This window comes from Tupaia chinensis, unplaced genomic scaffold, assembly GCF_000334495.1.
Source record: "Tupaia chinensis unplaced genomic scaffold, TupChi_1.0 Scaffold000671_2, whole genome shotgun sequence".
Taxonomy (NCBI): domain Eukaryota; kingdom Metazoa; phylum Chordata; class Mammalia; order Scandentia; family Tupaiidae; genus Tupaia; species Tupaia belangeri.
In genome coordinates, this window is record NW_006160194.1 from 2281865 (window position 1) to 2298512 (window position 16648).

A 16648-nucleotide genomic window follows, 5' to 3' on the forward strand; every position below is an offset into this window, starting at 1 on the left:
GAGGGCACCTTGAACGTGGGCATCTTGAGCTTGCTGCCCTTGGGGGCCAGGTCCTTGTCTCCCAGGGAGACATCGCCCTCCAGCCTCATGCCCTCCAGCTGGGCCTTAGGGTCTTTTATGTCCACCTCCGAGCTGGGCAATGACCCTTCCAACTCGAGTCCACTCAGCTCTCCTTTGGGGCCTGTCAGGTCGACCTTTGGGGCCTTGATGTGAATGTCAGGGCCTTTCAGGTCCACCTTGGGCACCCTTACGCTGGGCATCTTCACCTTGGGCAGGTGCCCCTTCAGGCTGCCTGTGGCATCTGGGGCCGGCAGCTCTGTCTTGGGTGTGTGGCTTCCTGGGAGTGTCATGCCCACCTGGCCAGCGCTGGCCTCCAGGCCACCAGAAGGTAGCTCAATGGTCAGGTCACTGGTCTTGCCGTCTGCTTGGACGGAGGGCAGGGACATTTCCGCCTCCACCTTGGTCGCACTGGTGTCTACCGACGCCTCGATGGGCTTACCGTGGGATGACGTCCCAAACGAGGGCATCTGGAACTTGGGCATCTTGAACTTGCTGTCCTTGGGGACCAGGTCCGTGCCTTTCATAGACATGTCCCCGTCCAGTCTCCCACCCTCCAGCTGGGCTCCTGGGGCCTGGACGCTCACATCTAGGCTAGACAATGGCACTTCCATCTCTGGACCACTCAGCTCCTCTTTGGGGCCCTGCAGGTCCACCTTTGGGCCCTTGACGTCCACTTCAGGGCCTTTCAGGTCCACTTTGGGCATCTTGACGCTGGGCATCTTGATGCTGGGCATCCTCACCTTGGGCAGGTGCCCCTTCAGGCTGCCTGTGGCATCGGAGGCCGGCAGCTCCATCGTGGGTACTTGGCATTCAGGGAGCGTCACGCCCACCTGGCCAGCACTGGTCTCCAGGTCGGCAGAAGACACCTCAGTGGTCAGGTCACTGGTCTCGACATCTGCTTGGACGGAGGGCAGGGACACGTCCACCTCCGCCTTGATGGACTTGTCTTGGGATGACACCCCGAAGGAGGGCACCTTGAACTTGGGCATCTTGAACTTGCTGTCCTTGGGGGCCAGGTCCTTGTCACCCAGGGATACGTCCCCCTCCAGCCGCACGCCCTGCAGCTGGGCTCCGGGGACGAGGATGTCCAGGCTTGGCAGTGATTCCTCCAGCTCGGGCCTACTCAGCTCACCTCTGGGTCCTGTGAGGTCCACCTTTGGGCCCTTGATGTCCCTCTCAGGGCCCTTCAGGACGACCTTGGGCATCTTGATGCTGGGCATCTTCACCTTGGCCAGGGGCCCCTTCAGTCTGCCTGCGTTGCTCGAAACTGGTAGCTCAGCCTCGGGAAGGTGGCTCTCCTGGAACTTACTGCCCACTTGGTCAGCTCTAGCGTCCAGGTCAGTGGACGGCAGCTCCACGCTGACATCCGTGGTCTTAAGAGACGCCTGGATGGAGGGTAGGGACATGCCTGCTTCCACTTTGGGTGTGTTGATGTCAGCCTCCGCCTTGATGGACTTGCCGAGGGATGACGCCCCGAAGGAGGGCACCTTGAACTTGGGCATCTTGAACTTGCTGTCCTTGGGAGCCAGGTCCTTGTCACCCAGGGAAACGTCCTCCTCCAGCCTCATGTCCTCCAGTTGGGTTCTGGGGCTCCATCGTGGGTACTTGGCATTCAGGGAGCGTCACGCCCACCTGGCCAGCACTGGTCTCCAGGTCGGCAGAAGACACCTCAGTGGTCAGGTCACTGGTCTCGACATCTGCTTGGACGGAGGGCAGGGACACGTCCACCTCCACCTTGATGGACTTGTCTTGGGATGACACCCCGAAGGAGGGCACCTTGAACTTGGGCATCTTGAGCTTGCTGTCCTTGGGGGCCAGGTCCTTGTCACCCAGGGATACGTCACCCTCCAGCCTCACGCCCTGCAGCTGGGCTTCTGGCATCTGAATGTCTATCTCCAGGCTCGGCAGTGGCCCATCTGGCTCGTGGCTCCTCAGTTCCCCCTTCGGTCCTCTCGGGTCCACCTTTGGCCCCTTCACGTGCACTTCAGGGTCCTTCCGGTCTGCCTTGGGCATTCTGGTGCTTGGTGGCTTCATTGGGGGCAGGTGGCCCTTCAGGCTGTGTGTATCAGCCGGAGTTGGCTGCGTGATCTTTGGTATATGGATGTCTGTGAGCCTCACGCCCACCTGGTCAGTCCTGGCCCCCAGGCTGGCAGAAGGCAGCTCAGTGGTATGGTCACTGGTATCTGCCTTCACGGAGGGTAGGGACACGTCCACCCCCACCCTGGGAGCACCGGCATCCGCCGACGCCTCGATGGGTTTCCTGGGGGCCGATACCCCGAAGGAGGGCATCTTGAACTTGGGCTTCTTCAGTTTGCTGTCCTTATCCCCTACGGAGAGGCCCCCCTCCGCCCTGACACTGCTCTGTTCTTCCTCGTGTACCTTCTCCTGGTGTCTCCTGTCCACACCCTGCTGTGCCTCCTCGCCCTTGTCCTTCCTGCTGTCTGTCTTGGGCCCGCCTGTCTGAACTTCTCGGCCCTCCGTCCCCTCTGGCTCCCTAGCTTTCTCACTTGCCACCGGCTCTTTTCCGGGGGACCATCCCCAGGAGGGAATTCGGAACCTGGGCATTTTCATCCTGGCCTCCCTTAATTCCTTGTCCTCGGCCTCAGCCTGCACCTCCCCTTTGCTTGGCTGGCTTCGGTCTCTGGGTCCTCTGTCCCTGTGTTCTGGCCTGCTCTCTGCTGCTCCTGCCTGTGCGCCCTTGGGGCGGGGCCCTTCTGAGGAGTGGCCTGTCCCCGCACCTGTCCGGGCTGCAGTCCTGTCACTTTCTGTCTGCAGAAATTTTTCTTTGGAAAATACAAATTTGGGTATCTTTAAATCAGGTATCTGAACTCGCACCTCCTGGGGCAGGCTCTGTGTGCCACTACCGTGAGCTGTGTCTCTGAGTGACAGTCTGGCAGTCGCCCCCTCCAGGCTCTGCACTGTATCCCTGCCCCCCTCCCAGCCTGCTTTGAGGGCAGGCTGGGCCTGGGTGTCCCTCGGTTTCTCCCTCTCCTCCTGGGCCTTCACCCCGTTCTTGCTTCGGCGTCTGCCCACCTCGCCCCCAGTGCCTCCCTCTGAGAGGTCAAGGAGGCCGGCCTCAGTTACCAGGGGCTCGCGGGGGGCAGACGCGGGCCCCGGCCCCTGTGCCACCTGCTCCTCTTCCCTGCTGGGTGCAGCGGTCCCTGCACCCTCGAGGCTGTCACCCCACAGCCCCCACTCTTCCAGGGCCTCAGGGTGGCCTGGCCCTGACTGGGCCCCTTTGCTCCTCCTGAGCCTCAGATTTAGAAACCTCTTCCTCCTCTGGCCACCGGGGCCTGCTGCCTGCTCCTGCTGCTCTGCTGGGAGCTGGGCCTCTGTGTCTGTGCTGGTGGGGGACAGGTCGGGCCCACCTCCGCGGGCCTCTGAGGAGCTGAGTGACCTCCGGGGCCCGGGGCCCCGCTTGCTCTTCACGCTGTGGAATCTGGGCCAGGACAACCTCTCCTTCTGGGGCCGCCGGCCTCGTTCCTGCCTGGGCTTAGAGATGAGTCTCTCCCGATCTCCACCTCCTCCTGCCGTCTTCGTGGGGGTCTCTGTGTACACTTCAGTGACATCCTTGTCCTGAAACACAGGGAGGGGGAGCTCGTTGGTGCCAATTCCCCCAGCCTCGGCAGTGGCAGTGCCCCTGGCTGGGCTCGCAGGCCTCACCTGCCCCTCCTGGCCCGGGGTGCCATGCTGCGTGCCCCTGGAAGCACCCTCTTCATCCTCACTGGCAGGCAGTCTCCGTCTGATTTTGAATTGAACTTTGTAGGGCTCTGAGTACTGAAGGATTTTGAGAGCATCTTCATATTTAATGTTGTCAAAGAACACAGTTGCGCTGAGTAGCTGGTCCCCTGGAGGAAGGAGCGGGCCTGTGTGAGTGCAGGCCCCTGGGTGCCGTGAGCAGAGTCCCAGGTGGCCCCTCCAGGTCCCTCCCACCCTGGGGACCAGGGAGCCTAGGGATAGGGCGACCAGAGCACCTTCTTGCAAGCTGAAGAGCTTGGCGGCCGAGGAGCCCTTCAGCACTTGCTTCACGAAGATCCCCTGGTCCCTGCCTGTGACACTGTAGCCACTGGCTCCGGCCTCCGCCTCGGTCTCCAGTGTCAGCTCCGTGGCCCCCTGCGAAGACCGGAGCAGACAGGCAGAGTGGTGGGCGTGTGCCTGCCTCGGCCCCGGCCTCGCTGCGGGGCCCTGGTCTCCTGAGGGCAGGGCGCAGGCTGCCCACCCAGGTGGCTCCACCTGCACCGCCAGGAGCCTCCGGTGGGCACTGGCTCCACTCGCCCACCCCGCCCGCCGCCAGCCTCCAGGGGACAGGCCGTGCTCATGCAGGCCTGGCTTCCTGTGTTTACCCCAAACCCGCGAGGCTCGTGGGGGGCCAGCCACCCACAGTCCGGCCCCAGGCATGGGGATTCAGCCCTGAGCATGCTGCTGCATCGTAGCGGCTGCACGGCCCGTCTCAGCCCCTGCGCCCGGAAACACGCCCGCTGTATGTACACATAACCCAAACCCGGCGGGCAGGAGAGGCAGAGGACAGGGTAGGCTGGCCCGCACCCTCCTGGGGGTGCCTTCCCCTCCCTCCCTATTTCCCACATGCCCCCTACAGCAACAGAAAGAAAAGGAACGAAAAGAAAAACAGCGCCAAGGAGAATACAGAAAGCCGGACACAGCCAGCCTAACCTTGGGCGGACATGCTGGGGCCACCTTGCGGGCAGTGTGTCCTTTCCACAGGTGGCAGCCCGGACTCCCCTCCGAGGCCACAAAGCTGAGGTCTCCCCGGGCCCTCATGTCCGCTGGCAGGCTGCAGCCCCCACACTGCTCAAACAGGGACCCAGGCTGCACCCCCGAGGGCGCCTGCTCACCATGGGGACAAGAGAAGCCTGGGCCGCCCCCAACCCTCTGAGGCCTGACACACCCCTGCCCAGGCAAGCCTCCCCACCCCCGCACTCCGGCCCCAGTGCCCCTGAGTGGAGCCCTGGGGAGCGGCAGCCCTCCCTGAGCCCCTCACTCTGGCTGCACCGACCTCTGGACGGCTCATTCTGGAAGATGTCCGTGAGTCCCCTGGGTCCCGCTTCCACCAGGACCACCGTCTGCTGGCAGAACCGTGCCTGCCCGGGGCGTCTTCCTGTAGCCACAAGGGTCAGGTGTTACCCCTGTCCCAGCCGTGGGACCCCAGAATGTCAGGTGCAGCCACACGCATGGGGGCCAAGTCCCTCCAGGGCCCTCCCACTGGGGAGGTGCAGTCCTTGGCCTCTAGCATCCCACAAGGCCCAGCCCAAAGCCCAGGGCGTCTTCAGGGAAGCCCTCGGCAAGTGGGTTTATGTGGAGGAAGAAGGGGAGGAAGACACTCACGCAGAGCAAAATGGATCCTCCAGAAGACACGCCGCCTCTGCCCCACCCCCAGACAGCCCCGGGACCCTGCTCACGTCTCCCCACAGAGTGTGTGCACGCGTGCGTGCGTGTCACCAGGCTCAGAACACACACACCCTGTGCCCAGAGCGGGCCCCACGCACCGAGGCTCACCGGTCAGCACACCGGCTCGCTCAGGGGAGCTGCGGGCGTGTCTGTGTTATTGTGTCCTGGCCAGATGAGGGGAGGGACACCCGGGGACACAGAGGAGTCAGAAAGGACAGCCGAGTGGGCATGGTTGGGCCTGTGGGCGGCAGGCCGGGCCTGCGGATGTATGTGTGAGCTAGCCATCGGGCTGCAGGTGCGCGGGCCGGCGAGCAGGGCGGGCTCACCTGGAGCCCAGAAGCAGCGTCCTCGGCTGCACATTCGTAGACAGGTGAGGAGCCTTGTGGCCGCGGCCGAATGAGCTCGTCCACAGGCCCTTCGGTCACCTGGTCGGAGGAGAGCAGCGAGTTACCCCAGCGGCTTGGGCTCTTCCCAGGCCTGGGGCCGGGCCACGGGCCGGGCCACAGGGAGGACGCGCGACCCGAGTCACTCACAGAGTGGTCGTCTTCTGTGTCTGCACCTGGCTCCTCGGGCTGCAGCTGTCGGCCAGACACTGCGGAGACAGGGCAGTTAGTGGGACGTGCCGGTGGAGGCCAGGATGGCACGTGTCCCCACGGAGGTGGGCAGCCCCCCCTGAACACCGCACCAAGGCAGCCCCCAGCGGGAGGCTGAGACATCAGAGCGGACAGCAGAGTGCGGCCCTGGGGAGCGCAGGCCTTGCACACAGGTCCAGGAAAGCGGGGACACAGCACAGAGACCAGCCACCCAGGTGGGACCTGAACAGGCCACAGCGCAGTCCCCGAAGTGCCCGGCGTGCAGCCAAAACTTACAGCCACGCATGGAAGCGAAACCATGCCATCCGCACCCAGGAGCCGCCTCCATGCAGTTGGGCCTAACACAGGCTTCAAGGTAACTACGGTTTGTTCAAAAGGCCAGGAGGCGGGCCGGCCCACAGCCTGGGGGCCAGCCGCATGGAATCCTGGCGCCAACAGCTTGACAAATACGCCAGGCACCTGTGCGTGCATGCCCCGAATCCCACCGAATCCCACCGAGACGGAGAGTGGGGAGGGGTTGTGGCGTGACCACGGTCCATGGGGTGCTTTCTCTCTCCTGTCCATCTCTTTCTCGCTCCCTCTAGTGAGCACACACACCCTCTGGCAATTAAAGAGAACTACAGAAAGTAGTGGGAAATATGATGACAATGGCTCAATAAAGAATATCAGGGCCAGCAGGTGGGATAGTGGCTACGGCACTGGACTTCCCACATGGCGGACTGCAGTTCAAGTCTGACCTACAGCTTGCTTTCTCACTTTCCCCCCCTCTCTGTCTCTGTCTCTCGCTGGTAAGTGCACATGTCCTATAGCAAAATAAAAATAATAATAATTAATAACATTGAATAGGGAACCAGCAGTTATCGTAATGGCTATGTCGCTGGACTCCCACGTAGGCGACCGCGGTTCACGTCCCGGACCCAGTGGCTTAAAAAAAAACCTCACGCCGGGCGCGTGCGCGTGCGTGCCCAAGATCCCGAGAGGAGAATAGAGGAGAAGGGATTGCGGCGTGGCCATCCCCCCTGGGGGGGGATTTCTCGCTTTCTGTCTCTGTGTCTCTCTCTGTCTGTCTGGCGAGCGCACGCGCCCTATAGCGAAAACCTCTCAAAAAACAAAAACAAGGGAACCAGCAGTTAGCGTAATGGCGATGTCGCTGGACTCCCACGTAGGCGACCGCGGTTCACGTCCCGGACCCAGTGGCTTAAAAAAAAACCTCACGCCGGGCGCGTGCGCGTGCGTGCCCAAGATCCCGAGAGGAGAATAGAGGAGAAGGGATTGCGGCGTGGCCATCCCCCCTGGGGGGGGATTTCTCGCTTTCTGTCTCTGTGTCTCTCTCTGTCTGTCTGGCGAGCGCACGCGCCCTATAGCGAAAACCTCTCAAAAAACAAAAACAAAATTGAATAAATTATTCTAAATAAAGAGAAAGAATTTCATAAAGAAAATTTAATTTTCTTTTAAGGTTTTTGCCGTAGGGCACATGTGCTCACCAGAGACAGAGAGAGGGAAGTAGGAAGTCGCCCCTGGGGGAGTGGCCAGGCTGCAGCCCTTCTCCATCCTCCTGGGGTTTGGGCACACATGCACACATGCCCAGTGTGAGGTTCAGGCGTCCAGGTCCAGGACTCAAACTGTGGTCGGCCATGTGGGAGTCCAGCCCTTAACCACCATGTCGATGTTTAAGTTTAATTTTTAATTAAGTCATTTTTTAAAAATTTTTATTTATTTTTTTTTTTTGAGAGGTTTTCGCTATAGGGCGCGTGCGCTCGCCAGACAGACAGAGAGAGACACAGAGACAGAAAGCGAGAAATCATTCCCCAGGGGGGATGGCCACGCCGCAATCCCTTCTCCTCCATTCTCCTCTCGGGATCTTGGGTATGCACGCACACGCGCCCGGCGTGAGTTTTAAGCCACCGGGTCCGGGACGTGAACCGTGGTCGACTATGTGGGAGGCCAGCGACACAGCCATTACGCTAACTGCTGGTTCCCATTAAGTCATTTATTTTTTAGTTTGCTACGGGCACGTGTCCTCAGCTCAGAGGAGAGAGTCAAGGCGGGGGAGTGGTGTACCCCCAGGGAGATGGCCAGGCTGCAACTCCTTTCTCTCCACTCTCCTCTCAGGGTTTGAGGCACACATGGTCCAAGACTCAAACCGTGCAGCCAGCCGCGTGGGTTCCCAGTGTCTTAACCTCTGGGCTGCCTGCTGGCCCAGAGGTTATATTTTAGAAACCAAGTGAACACTCAGGGACTGGGTATTTCCTAGGAGGACGGACGTAAGAAGGCACTGTGAGCTTGCAGGTTAGGGGGGCTAGCCCGTGGAGGAGCTGGGGACCACCAGCAGAGCACCACCACGGTCCTGCGGCACATGCGTGTTTCTGACAAAGGACTTGTGCCAGTCAATAGATCAAAACTCTTGGGGCCAGCAGGTGGCAAAGTGGTAACATTCCGGACTCCCACATGGCCAGCATGGTTCAAGTCCTGGACCCGGTGGCTTGAAAACCACACCAGGCCTATGTGCGTGCGTGCTAAGATCCCATGAGGAGAATGGAAGAGGGGATTCTGGCCTGGCCATCCCCCTCCCTCTCACTGTCTCTCTGTTTCTCTCTCTCCAGTGAGTGCACGTGCACTATGGCGAAAACCTCTTAAAAAAAAAAACTCAAATAAAAATCGACAAAAGGGCCAGCAGGTGGCATGGTGGTTAAGGCACTGGGCTCCCCCACGATCTGCGGCTCAAGTCCCAGACTGCCAGGCACGTGTGCACGTGCCGAGGACCCGAGAGGAGAACGGCGACAGGAGGAGTGCGGCCACCCCCTTCTCTCTCTCTCCGGTGAGTGCACATGCCCTGTGACAAAAACTTAAAATAAATAAATGATAAACATGGACACAACGTTTGAACAGACATTTCACAAAAGAAGCACAGCCAGCCAGCCTCTGTCGCCACCAGGGAAACACCAGCTAACGCCAAGAGCGCAGGCCAGAGACCCGAGGCAGGCTCTGCACACACACAGCGGGAGGGCCAGCCCCATGCCTCACCGCGCTCGGCAAGGTGTGCGCATGCGCCAAATCCGGACAGCGGGAGAAGTGGGGAGACGGGGGATTGCGGCATGGCCACGCCCCACGGAGGCGTGATTTATCCCTCTCCCTTTCTCCCGGTCTATCCTCGGCAAGTACACATGCCCTCAGAGAATAATCATTAAAAGACAAAAGCACACAGAACGGTAGAGTGAAAGGCTGTGGGGGATCTGGTGGGAGCTCCTGCGGCGATGAGAACGAGCAAGCTGCCTGTGCGTGCGGCACGGCCGAGGCCCGCGGCCCCAACGCGGCGCTCAGGTGGCTGGCCGCCACTCCGCTTGGCCTCCGAGAACGAGAGAACCGAGCTCTGACCAGACCTCAGCACCCTCATCCCCGACGGTGCTTGGTGGGGGGAGGCGCCGCTTACCTGCGAGGGCTCAGCCTTCCAGCCCCACCTGTGCTGGTGCCCCCACTGTGCGCAGGGCCTGGGCCACCAGGAATAAGGCTCCTGGCAGCTAGGCTGGTGCCCACAGAGGGGTGGGGTGGGGAGGAGGTCTGACAGGCACCCAGCTGCCCGAGAGCCTTGGCCACTCATCTGAGGCAGAGGGCACCTCTGGCCATGAGGTCTGCCCCTCCTGCTGCGCGCCTCCCCCTGGGGAAGGTGCTGGAGCCTGCAGCAGGCAGGGTTGGTCCAGGACAGGACAGGACCAGACGGGACAGGCAGGAGTGCAGCTCCTGAGGGAAGGGACTGCCAGGCCGGAAGCAGATGGCCGTGAGGTGGCCGGGGATACCTGGTGGGAGCCCAGCAGTCAGCAGGGACCGCCCTGAGTAGCTGCACCCCAGCTGGTCCAGGGGAGCCTTGTGGGTGTTATGGGCCTATGAGGGAGGCCTGGCCACACCCTGCACTGGGAACAAGTCAGAGGCAGCACCGCCAGCCACGGTGCATGCCTGGTCCTGCCACTCTCCACCCTGGCACCCTCTGTCCCCGCTGCTGCGTCAGTGAAGAGCAGAGGCCCAGGAGGGGCTGCCGGGGCCCCTCTGTACCCCGGGGTTGGAGTGGCCTGGCTCAGGGATGCACAGGAAAGGGACCGCTGTCCTGCAGGAGGCTGCTGCCCGGCCAGCTGTGCCCCTGCCCAGAGCCTGTGCTCCCAGCCCAGGTCCTGAGGGAGCCCACCCACCCGTAAACAGCCCAGTGGAGAGTGGTCGCCAGCCCTTGGCTTTCAGCAGGGGTGGCAGGACAGGTCTGGCTGCTGACAGACGCCTGCTGTCCCCCCACGCCCTGCCCACCTGGCCTCACACCCCCCACCACGTCCTCCCAGGGGGCAATGCAAGACTCAGGTCAGCCCTGGTGCTCCGTACGGCACTGGGGTGAGTGGCAGTGTGGCAGAGGCCTCTCCACCAGCAAAAGGGCTGCACCCAAGGACTAGCGTGTTCTGGGGGCAGGGGTGCTGAGGAGTGGGAGGAGGGACATGGGCAAGGAGTGCAGAGACGAGGGTCCCCCACAGCGGCCACCTTGGCCAGGCGGGGGAGCTGCTTCAAGCAGTCGCAGCTGCGACATCCTTGCACGCCACCGCGCAGTGGGCCTGGGGAGCCGAGGGCTAGGGTCCGTCCTGGGCAGGCTCACGCAGGGGCTGGGGGGCGTGGGCCCTGAGTGCTGGCCAGCAGGGCACGGGCTGTGCAGCTGGCCTAGGCCCTTCCCTCCGAGCACCAGGGACAGTGCGCTGTCATGGCAGTGGGACCCCGGAGTGGCTGCCTTAGGCCCGGAGCACACAGGGCAGGCGTTCACACACGGGCCTCCCCCTCCTGGGGCTTCACGAGGAAAGCTTGGCTGACTGGTCATGGGACCTTCTGAAGCAACTCCCTGGCAGGCTAGGGCCCGCCCACCCCTCCCTGATGTCTCTGCAGATAACTGGGCCAGGGGCACAGAGGCTGGCCAGGCTCTTGCTGCCAGGCTCTGGGAGGCCCAGGGGGTCAGCCTCCACCCACTTTGACCTGGGAGTACGGATACCTCACCCTTGCCCACCCACAGCCACCTCCCCACCCTGGGGTGCCCAGCTGTACCACGAGGCTGTTCACATCACCCTCTCCCGAAACATCCTTCTATAGCTCCCATCTGCTGGTCAGCCTGGCCTGGGAGCCCCCTCACGCCTGCCCACCTAGTCTTGCAGCCTCCCAGCCCTCACTGGCCCTGCCTGCGGCCTCCCCATATGCTGTCCCTTCTGCCGGGAGAACTCAGACTGTGGGTGGCTTGCCTTGCACGCAGGGCCTGGCCCACAGGAGGACACGAGTGCTGATGTAGGGGTGGATAGGGTGAGGCCTCCCACTTCCTGTGCTGGAGAAGCCAAAGCACAGGCCAGAACACCAGCTCAGCTCCATGAGGTCCACAGCCTAAAGGAGCGCCCGCACCCATGGCGGACCGCACTGCCCATCGTGCCCGCCCCTCAGGCTGAGGCTGCACAGCCCAGATGCCCAGCAGTGCCGTCTGTGGGGCAGCCCGAAGCCCGCCTGGGGACCTCCAGGGAAGAAGCCTGGGTCTGCTCGCCTGACCCCGCCCTGCGTGTACACATAAGCACACAGCCACCGGCTGCAGGCCCTGTGGGCCACGCGCCGACCTTGGGGCTGCGTCCTTGGGCACAGGCGGCCTCTCCCATGGCCCAGGCTCCCTCCAAACAAGGGACACTGTCCCTACCGCCCAGTGCCAGGGCCAGCTCTGAAGTCCAGTGGCGCAAGGGCCGGCCTGAGGGCTGGGTGGGACTGAGCACGGCTTCTTCCTGGCACCCGGGCCCTCTGCCCTGAGCCAGCCTTGTCACCCCTGCCCAGGGTGCTGTCTTCCCCGAGAACAGCCCCCGGCCCTGCTAGCAGTGCGGAAGGGCGAGGGCACAGCGAGGCTGCAGAGAGTGGCTTACCCTCACCTGGCTGGTCCCGGGCTGTCAGCTCCCTCACCTGCAGCCTGCCGCCCAGGCCTGTCCCTACCAGTTGCTCCTGGTGGCCCCTCCCCACACTATCCCTCCTCCCGCCTCCTCAGGCTCAGAGCCTGCCAGGACCACCCCCCAGGGGGGAAAGGCGGGTCCCCTACAGGCCCAGCTTCTGGAGCTGCGGACCCGCCCTGAGTGCTCCCCCCCACGCCAAGCAGCTGACTGCAGAAACGCCCTCCTGAGTCAGCTGCTGGCTGAGCCAGCTGACCCGCTGTGTAGACAGACAGATGGACAGAGATGTGAAGCCCACCTCCAGTTGGACAGGTCCCGTGCAGACCCCCTGCCTCAGTTTCCCTGAGGGTGCCAGGGCAGAGGCCAGGGCAGAGAAGGGGCGGGCACAGCTGGGCAGGACCAAGTTCTAGGTTGGGCCAGGGCAGCTGCCATTGCCGGAGCCCCACTGGCCGCTTTGCCAGTCCTCTCGGTCCAAATGTGGCTGCAGCCCTCGCCTCTCATGGCCCAGAGCAGCCGTGGTAAATAAGCCTCACCTTTCCTGTCTGCCGCGCAAGGCAGCCAAGGAACACCCCAGCCCAAGGGCCCGGGGCAGGGCGCGACCTGGGACCCTCAGGGCAGCCTGCATCTGCAGGCCTGCGGGGACCCCAGGGCCTCAGCCAGGGGACCTCCCCTCCCAGCAGGGGAGGCCAGAGACACCCCTTCTCACACACCCAGCCTGGGGACACCTTGGGGGACTGAGGGCAGAAGCAGGCAGAGGAGCTACAGGGAGCCGGCCATCCCCACAGGACAGCCAGGAGCGGCCCAGGGTCTGCAAAGGAGCAGGGGACTCCGGTGGGCAAATGGGCAAGGGGCTTGAGGACCCCGCCTCGCCCCTCTAAGCACTCGCAGGTAGAAAGGACCCCGCCAGAGGCAGGAGAGCCCCCCAGACAGCTCTCAGCTGGGACTTGCCCACGGCCAGGGTGGCTGAGTCAGCACAAGCCCAGAGGCTCCCCCAGGCTGGCATGAGACCAGGGAGGGTGCTGCTGACAGAGGGTCAGGACACCCACCCCACCTCCACCTCACTACTCAACCCACACCCGCCCTAAAACCCCCCACAGTCCTCTGACTCCAGTACCCGCCCTGCTCCGCTGCGCCACCCTGGGGGCCTGGACGGTGAATAGCCTCAAGCAGCCCACCTCTCAACAGCCAGAGACTGGGCTGCACGGCCACCCCCAACCCACCACCCACCCTGCTCCTGCACAGGCTCTGCCGTGAGAATGTGCAGCCCCCTAGGCCCTCTCCAGACTCTGGGGGTGGGAGCCCTCCCAGCGGGCTCCTCAGGCAGCCAGCAAGCAGAGGGCAGTGGGTGCAGGCAGCCTGGGCAGACGTGCAGGAAGGGGAGTGGCCAGGAGGTGAGAGCCAGGGGTGCCCCTCACTTGCCCCGATAATGTAAGAATAAAATTAAACGGTGCCTATCCTGTTTTGTAAACATAAAGTTTAACCTTCCCCTTTTCTCTTCTGTACTAAAGCTGATGCCGCTCTCATTATAAACTGCTAAAGTTGTGGAAGCCCGGGGCCACTTTCTATGTAGAAAGCCCCTTATCTTACTTCCTCATTCTTTCCACGGACTTGTGTCTATATAACCTGAATGCCCCTTTGTTCGGGGCTTCACTCGCCATCGTGTCTTGCATGACTGGGAGTGAAGTCCTAGCGTGCTAGAAATAAAGCCTCTTGTACTTTGCATCAAGAACCAACTTTTATGGTTCATGGGGGTCGCCGTAGCACTCCCTGGACAAGGAGGATCGGCCGGTTATCGGCAGGAACCTTTCAATGCCATTTGGCTCCGCTGGGGGCACCCCCAGCCCTCAGTAGGCTTTGCCCACCTGGCACAGCTCATGGAGGTCCCACCTGAAGCCCCTGGCTCCGAGTGGTCAGGCTCAGGGGGCAGCGGGAGGTGCAGCTGAGCACCACAGGCCACCCACCACAGGCCTAGCTGTCCAGCACTGCACTCATGCTGGCCGCCCGGCTGGCCCTAGGCAAGGCCGCCTGGACCTGGGAGGCTGGTAGGCCAGCCGGGCAGGCGGCTCACAGTGAAGGGGAGGAGGCCAAGGCGCAGCATTCTCAGGCCATGTGTCATGCCGGGGCCCATGGTGCTGGTGCTGCCAGGAGCCAGGCCTGCACCCTGCAGGAGGCCACCTCGACCCGGGTGAGCTGAGGTCGCTGCACACAGGGCTCCAGAGCCTGGCAGCTCTTAGGAACAGCGGCTCAGCCAGGGGAGGGACCAGGCCACATGGGAGGGGCAGAGCTGGTGCCCTGCTGGCAGGTGCAGTCTCCCACCACCCCAGAGCGGGCAGAGGGCTGAGGCTCAGCCCCCAACAAAGGGGCTTTGGTGCCACCCAGCGGCCAGAACCCTGGCAGCCCCCAGTGGGTAGCCCCTGCATCAACCAGCACCCTGGCAGCTCCCCTTTGTCCAGCTGTGCTCCCAGCACCAGACCCACATCTGTGCTGTGTCCAGGCTGGAGTGGGGCTTGCGATCCTGCCTGGACTCCGGAGCAGAATGGCCCATGCTCGGCTAGCAGCTCACAGCTACCCCACGTTCCCACTCCCTGCGCCCCTGCAATGAGGCGCCTGCAGGAGAGAGTCCTGAGGGCTGTCTGCAGGGGCCCCAGTACTGCTCCACCCTCACAAGCACAGGCTGGGGCCAGCGAGGAGGAGGAGGAGGAGGAGGAGGAGGAGGGCGCGGAGCACGTTGGGTGGGGCGGGGCTGTAAACAGGGGCCCTTGCTACTGCGGCTGCACGTCTGGGCCACGCCTCCACCCCAGCCCCTCGGGTCTCCAGGGCCCAGATCTATTTTTCTGTTTTAGAAAGTGCTTCTATTAAATATTTATCCAGCAAGGCGGGTCTTGGCTCCTAGCTGGCGTGTGGCTTCCAAAAAAAGAAAAGCAAAGGGAAAGCAGGGGGCAGAGCTGGCAAGATAGCCCTCGTGGCTCGCAGTACTACGGGGACCCCGCCGCCATGGTGCGGCCACCCCTGGTTGGGGCGGTGGAGGAGGTGGGCCTCAAGGGGTCCAGCTCAGGCGCCTTCTCCACACCCAGTCCCTCTGGGCTCACCTGGCCTCCCCCTTCTGCCCATCCTCCCCCCAGGACAGTTGCCCCAGGGGGTCTCACCTTGCCTACCACATTACTCTGAACCCTGGCAACTCCTCAGAGCCCTAGGAACAGCCTTCCTTCCTAGTTTCTGGCCCTGCCACCTTGCATCTCCCTGGCCTCAGATCCACAGCTACCGCAAGTACAGCCCCTCCCCAGCTCCCCAAAGTCCTCGGCACACACACTCAAAAAATCTTTCTTTTCAGTAAAGGCTCTGGTCTCCATTGGAGCCCTTCCTCCAGAGAGCCCTCCCTGACTCCTCTAGGCCCTGAAGCTGCACAGATCACAGAAGCAATGCCAGACTCGTTCTTTGCTCTGGTTCTGTGTGCACTCAAGTCCAGGGCTTGGGGCCACACCGGTTCTCAGAGATTGCACTCAGCTGATGGGAGGACAGGCAGGCAGACAGGACGCAGGTGTCCCCCACCTCGCCTCAGCCCTGTGTGCAGGCTCTGACTCCCCCAGTACCATCACCAGCTTCTGAGATCGGCCTCATTCAAGTGGAGGGGGGACACCCTGCCCAGGACGCCGTAGGCTGAACAGGTGCCCTGACGGGCAGGCCAAGCAGTCACTGCGGCCCCGCGAGCCTGGGAGGCCCCCTTGGCACAGGCTCTGGTTCGTTTGCTCCCAGCCTCGGTGTCCTGCCCACAGAACGGGGGCACCGGCCTTGGCATGAACCAGCTGGGCCACGGCGGCCCCCTTGGCTACACAGCCCTGACCTAGCAAGCAGTGCGGCTTCTTTGGGTGTAGCTGGAGTTGGCCCTCAGGCTGAGCCAGGAGCTAGCAGGTGTATGGGGGCAGGGGGATTTCCTGGGACATCGGTGGTGGGCTGGCTGGTGACAGTCAGGAGCCCTGCTCAGGGCTGTTGTGTCGGGGTGGGGGGTGCTCTCTTCCCACACATGGTGAAGAAGCCCTGCTGGTCTGCAGCCAGGCGGGGCCAGCCCCCTGAACCTGACCAGGGCTCCTGCAGTGTGCTGCAACCCACCAGCAGGGGGAGCCTCCTGCTCCTTCCATGGGTGCCGGGCAGCCTCAGGCAGGCTCTGGGAAGGACTGGCACAGGGGGTGTCAGGGCATGGCGGCACCAGGTTTGGACCCAGTGGAAAGACAGAGCAAAGGAGGGCCTGGAATGAATGTCCAGGGGTCCAGAATTTGCATTCCCAGACCAGGTGTGAAGGGTTGGGGGGCGGCCTGGAACCTGCAGGTTGAACAGCTTATTCCCAGCTGCTCTGAGCCAGCAGGTCTCCTACTAAAGCCAGTGCAGTGAGTCTCTGACCTCATTCCTTAAGAGCCGATGGCTTTGCAGGCTGGACGCAGCCAGACCACGCCAGCGGCAGGGAGGACGCCAGCATGGCCCTGAGGAGGTGGGAGTGCAGTCATGACCCTGCAGCTCGGGAGTCTCCTCCGCAGGGAGGAGAGGCCAGTGTGGAGCCCCACAGAGAAGCCGAGACAGAGCAGACCGAGGCTGACCGGCAGTGATGTGGGCCAGGACCAGGGCCAGCCACAGTGAGAGGCGGGGGCGGGCGCACGAGCCCGGGGG

The 16648-nt window shown here is 62.8% G+C and overlaps 1 protein-coding gene across 1 annotated transcript in view; it reads right to left on the bottom strand.

Annotated features, from left to right (window-relative positions):
* Positions 1–16648, bottom strand: part of AHNAK2 (AHNAK nucleoprotein 2) — a 33357-nt gene that overhangs the window by 11712 nt on the left and 4997 nt on the right. The window contains exons 2-10 of the mRNA XM_027776402.1: positions 16097–16151; positions 6000–6058; positions 5793–5891; positions 5060–5176; positions 4732–4905; positions 4035–4173; positions 3724–3908; positions 1663–3636; positions 9–1631 (exon numbers count right to left, since the gene is read on the bottom strand). Of these exons, the coding sequence (XP_027632203.1) occupies positions 9–1631; positions 1663–3636; positions 3724–3908; positions 4035–4173; positions 4732–4905; positions 5060–5176; positions 5793–5891; positions 6000–6058; positions 16097–16151 (4425 nt within the window). The remainder of the gene's footprint in view (positions 1–8; positions 1632–1662; positions 3637–3723; positions 3909–4034; positions 4174–4731; positions 4906–5059; positions 5177–5792; positions 5892–5999; positions 6059–16096; positions 16152–16648) is intronic.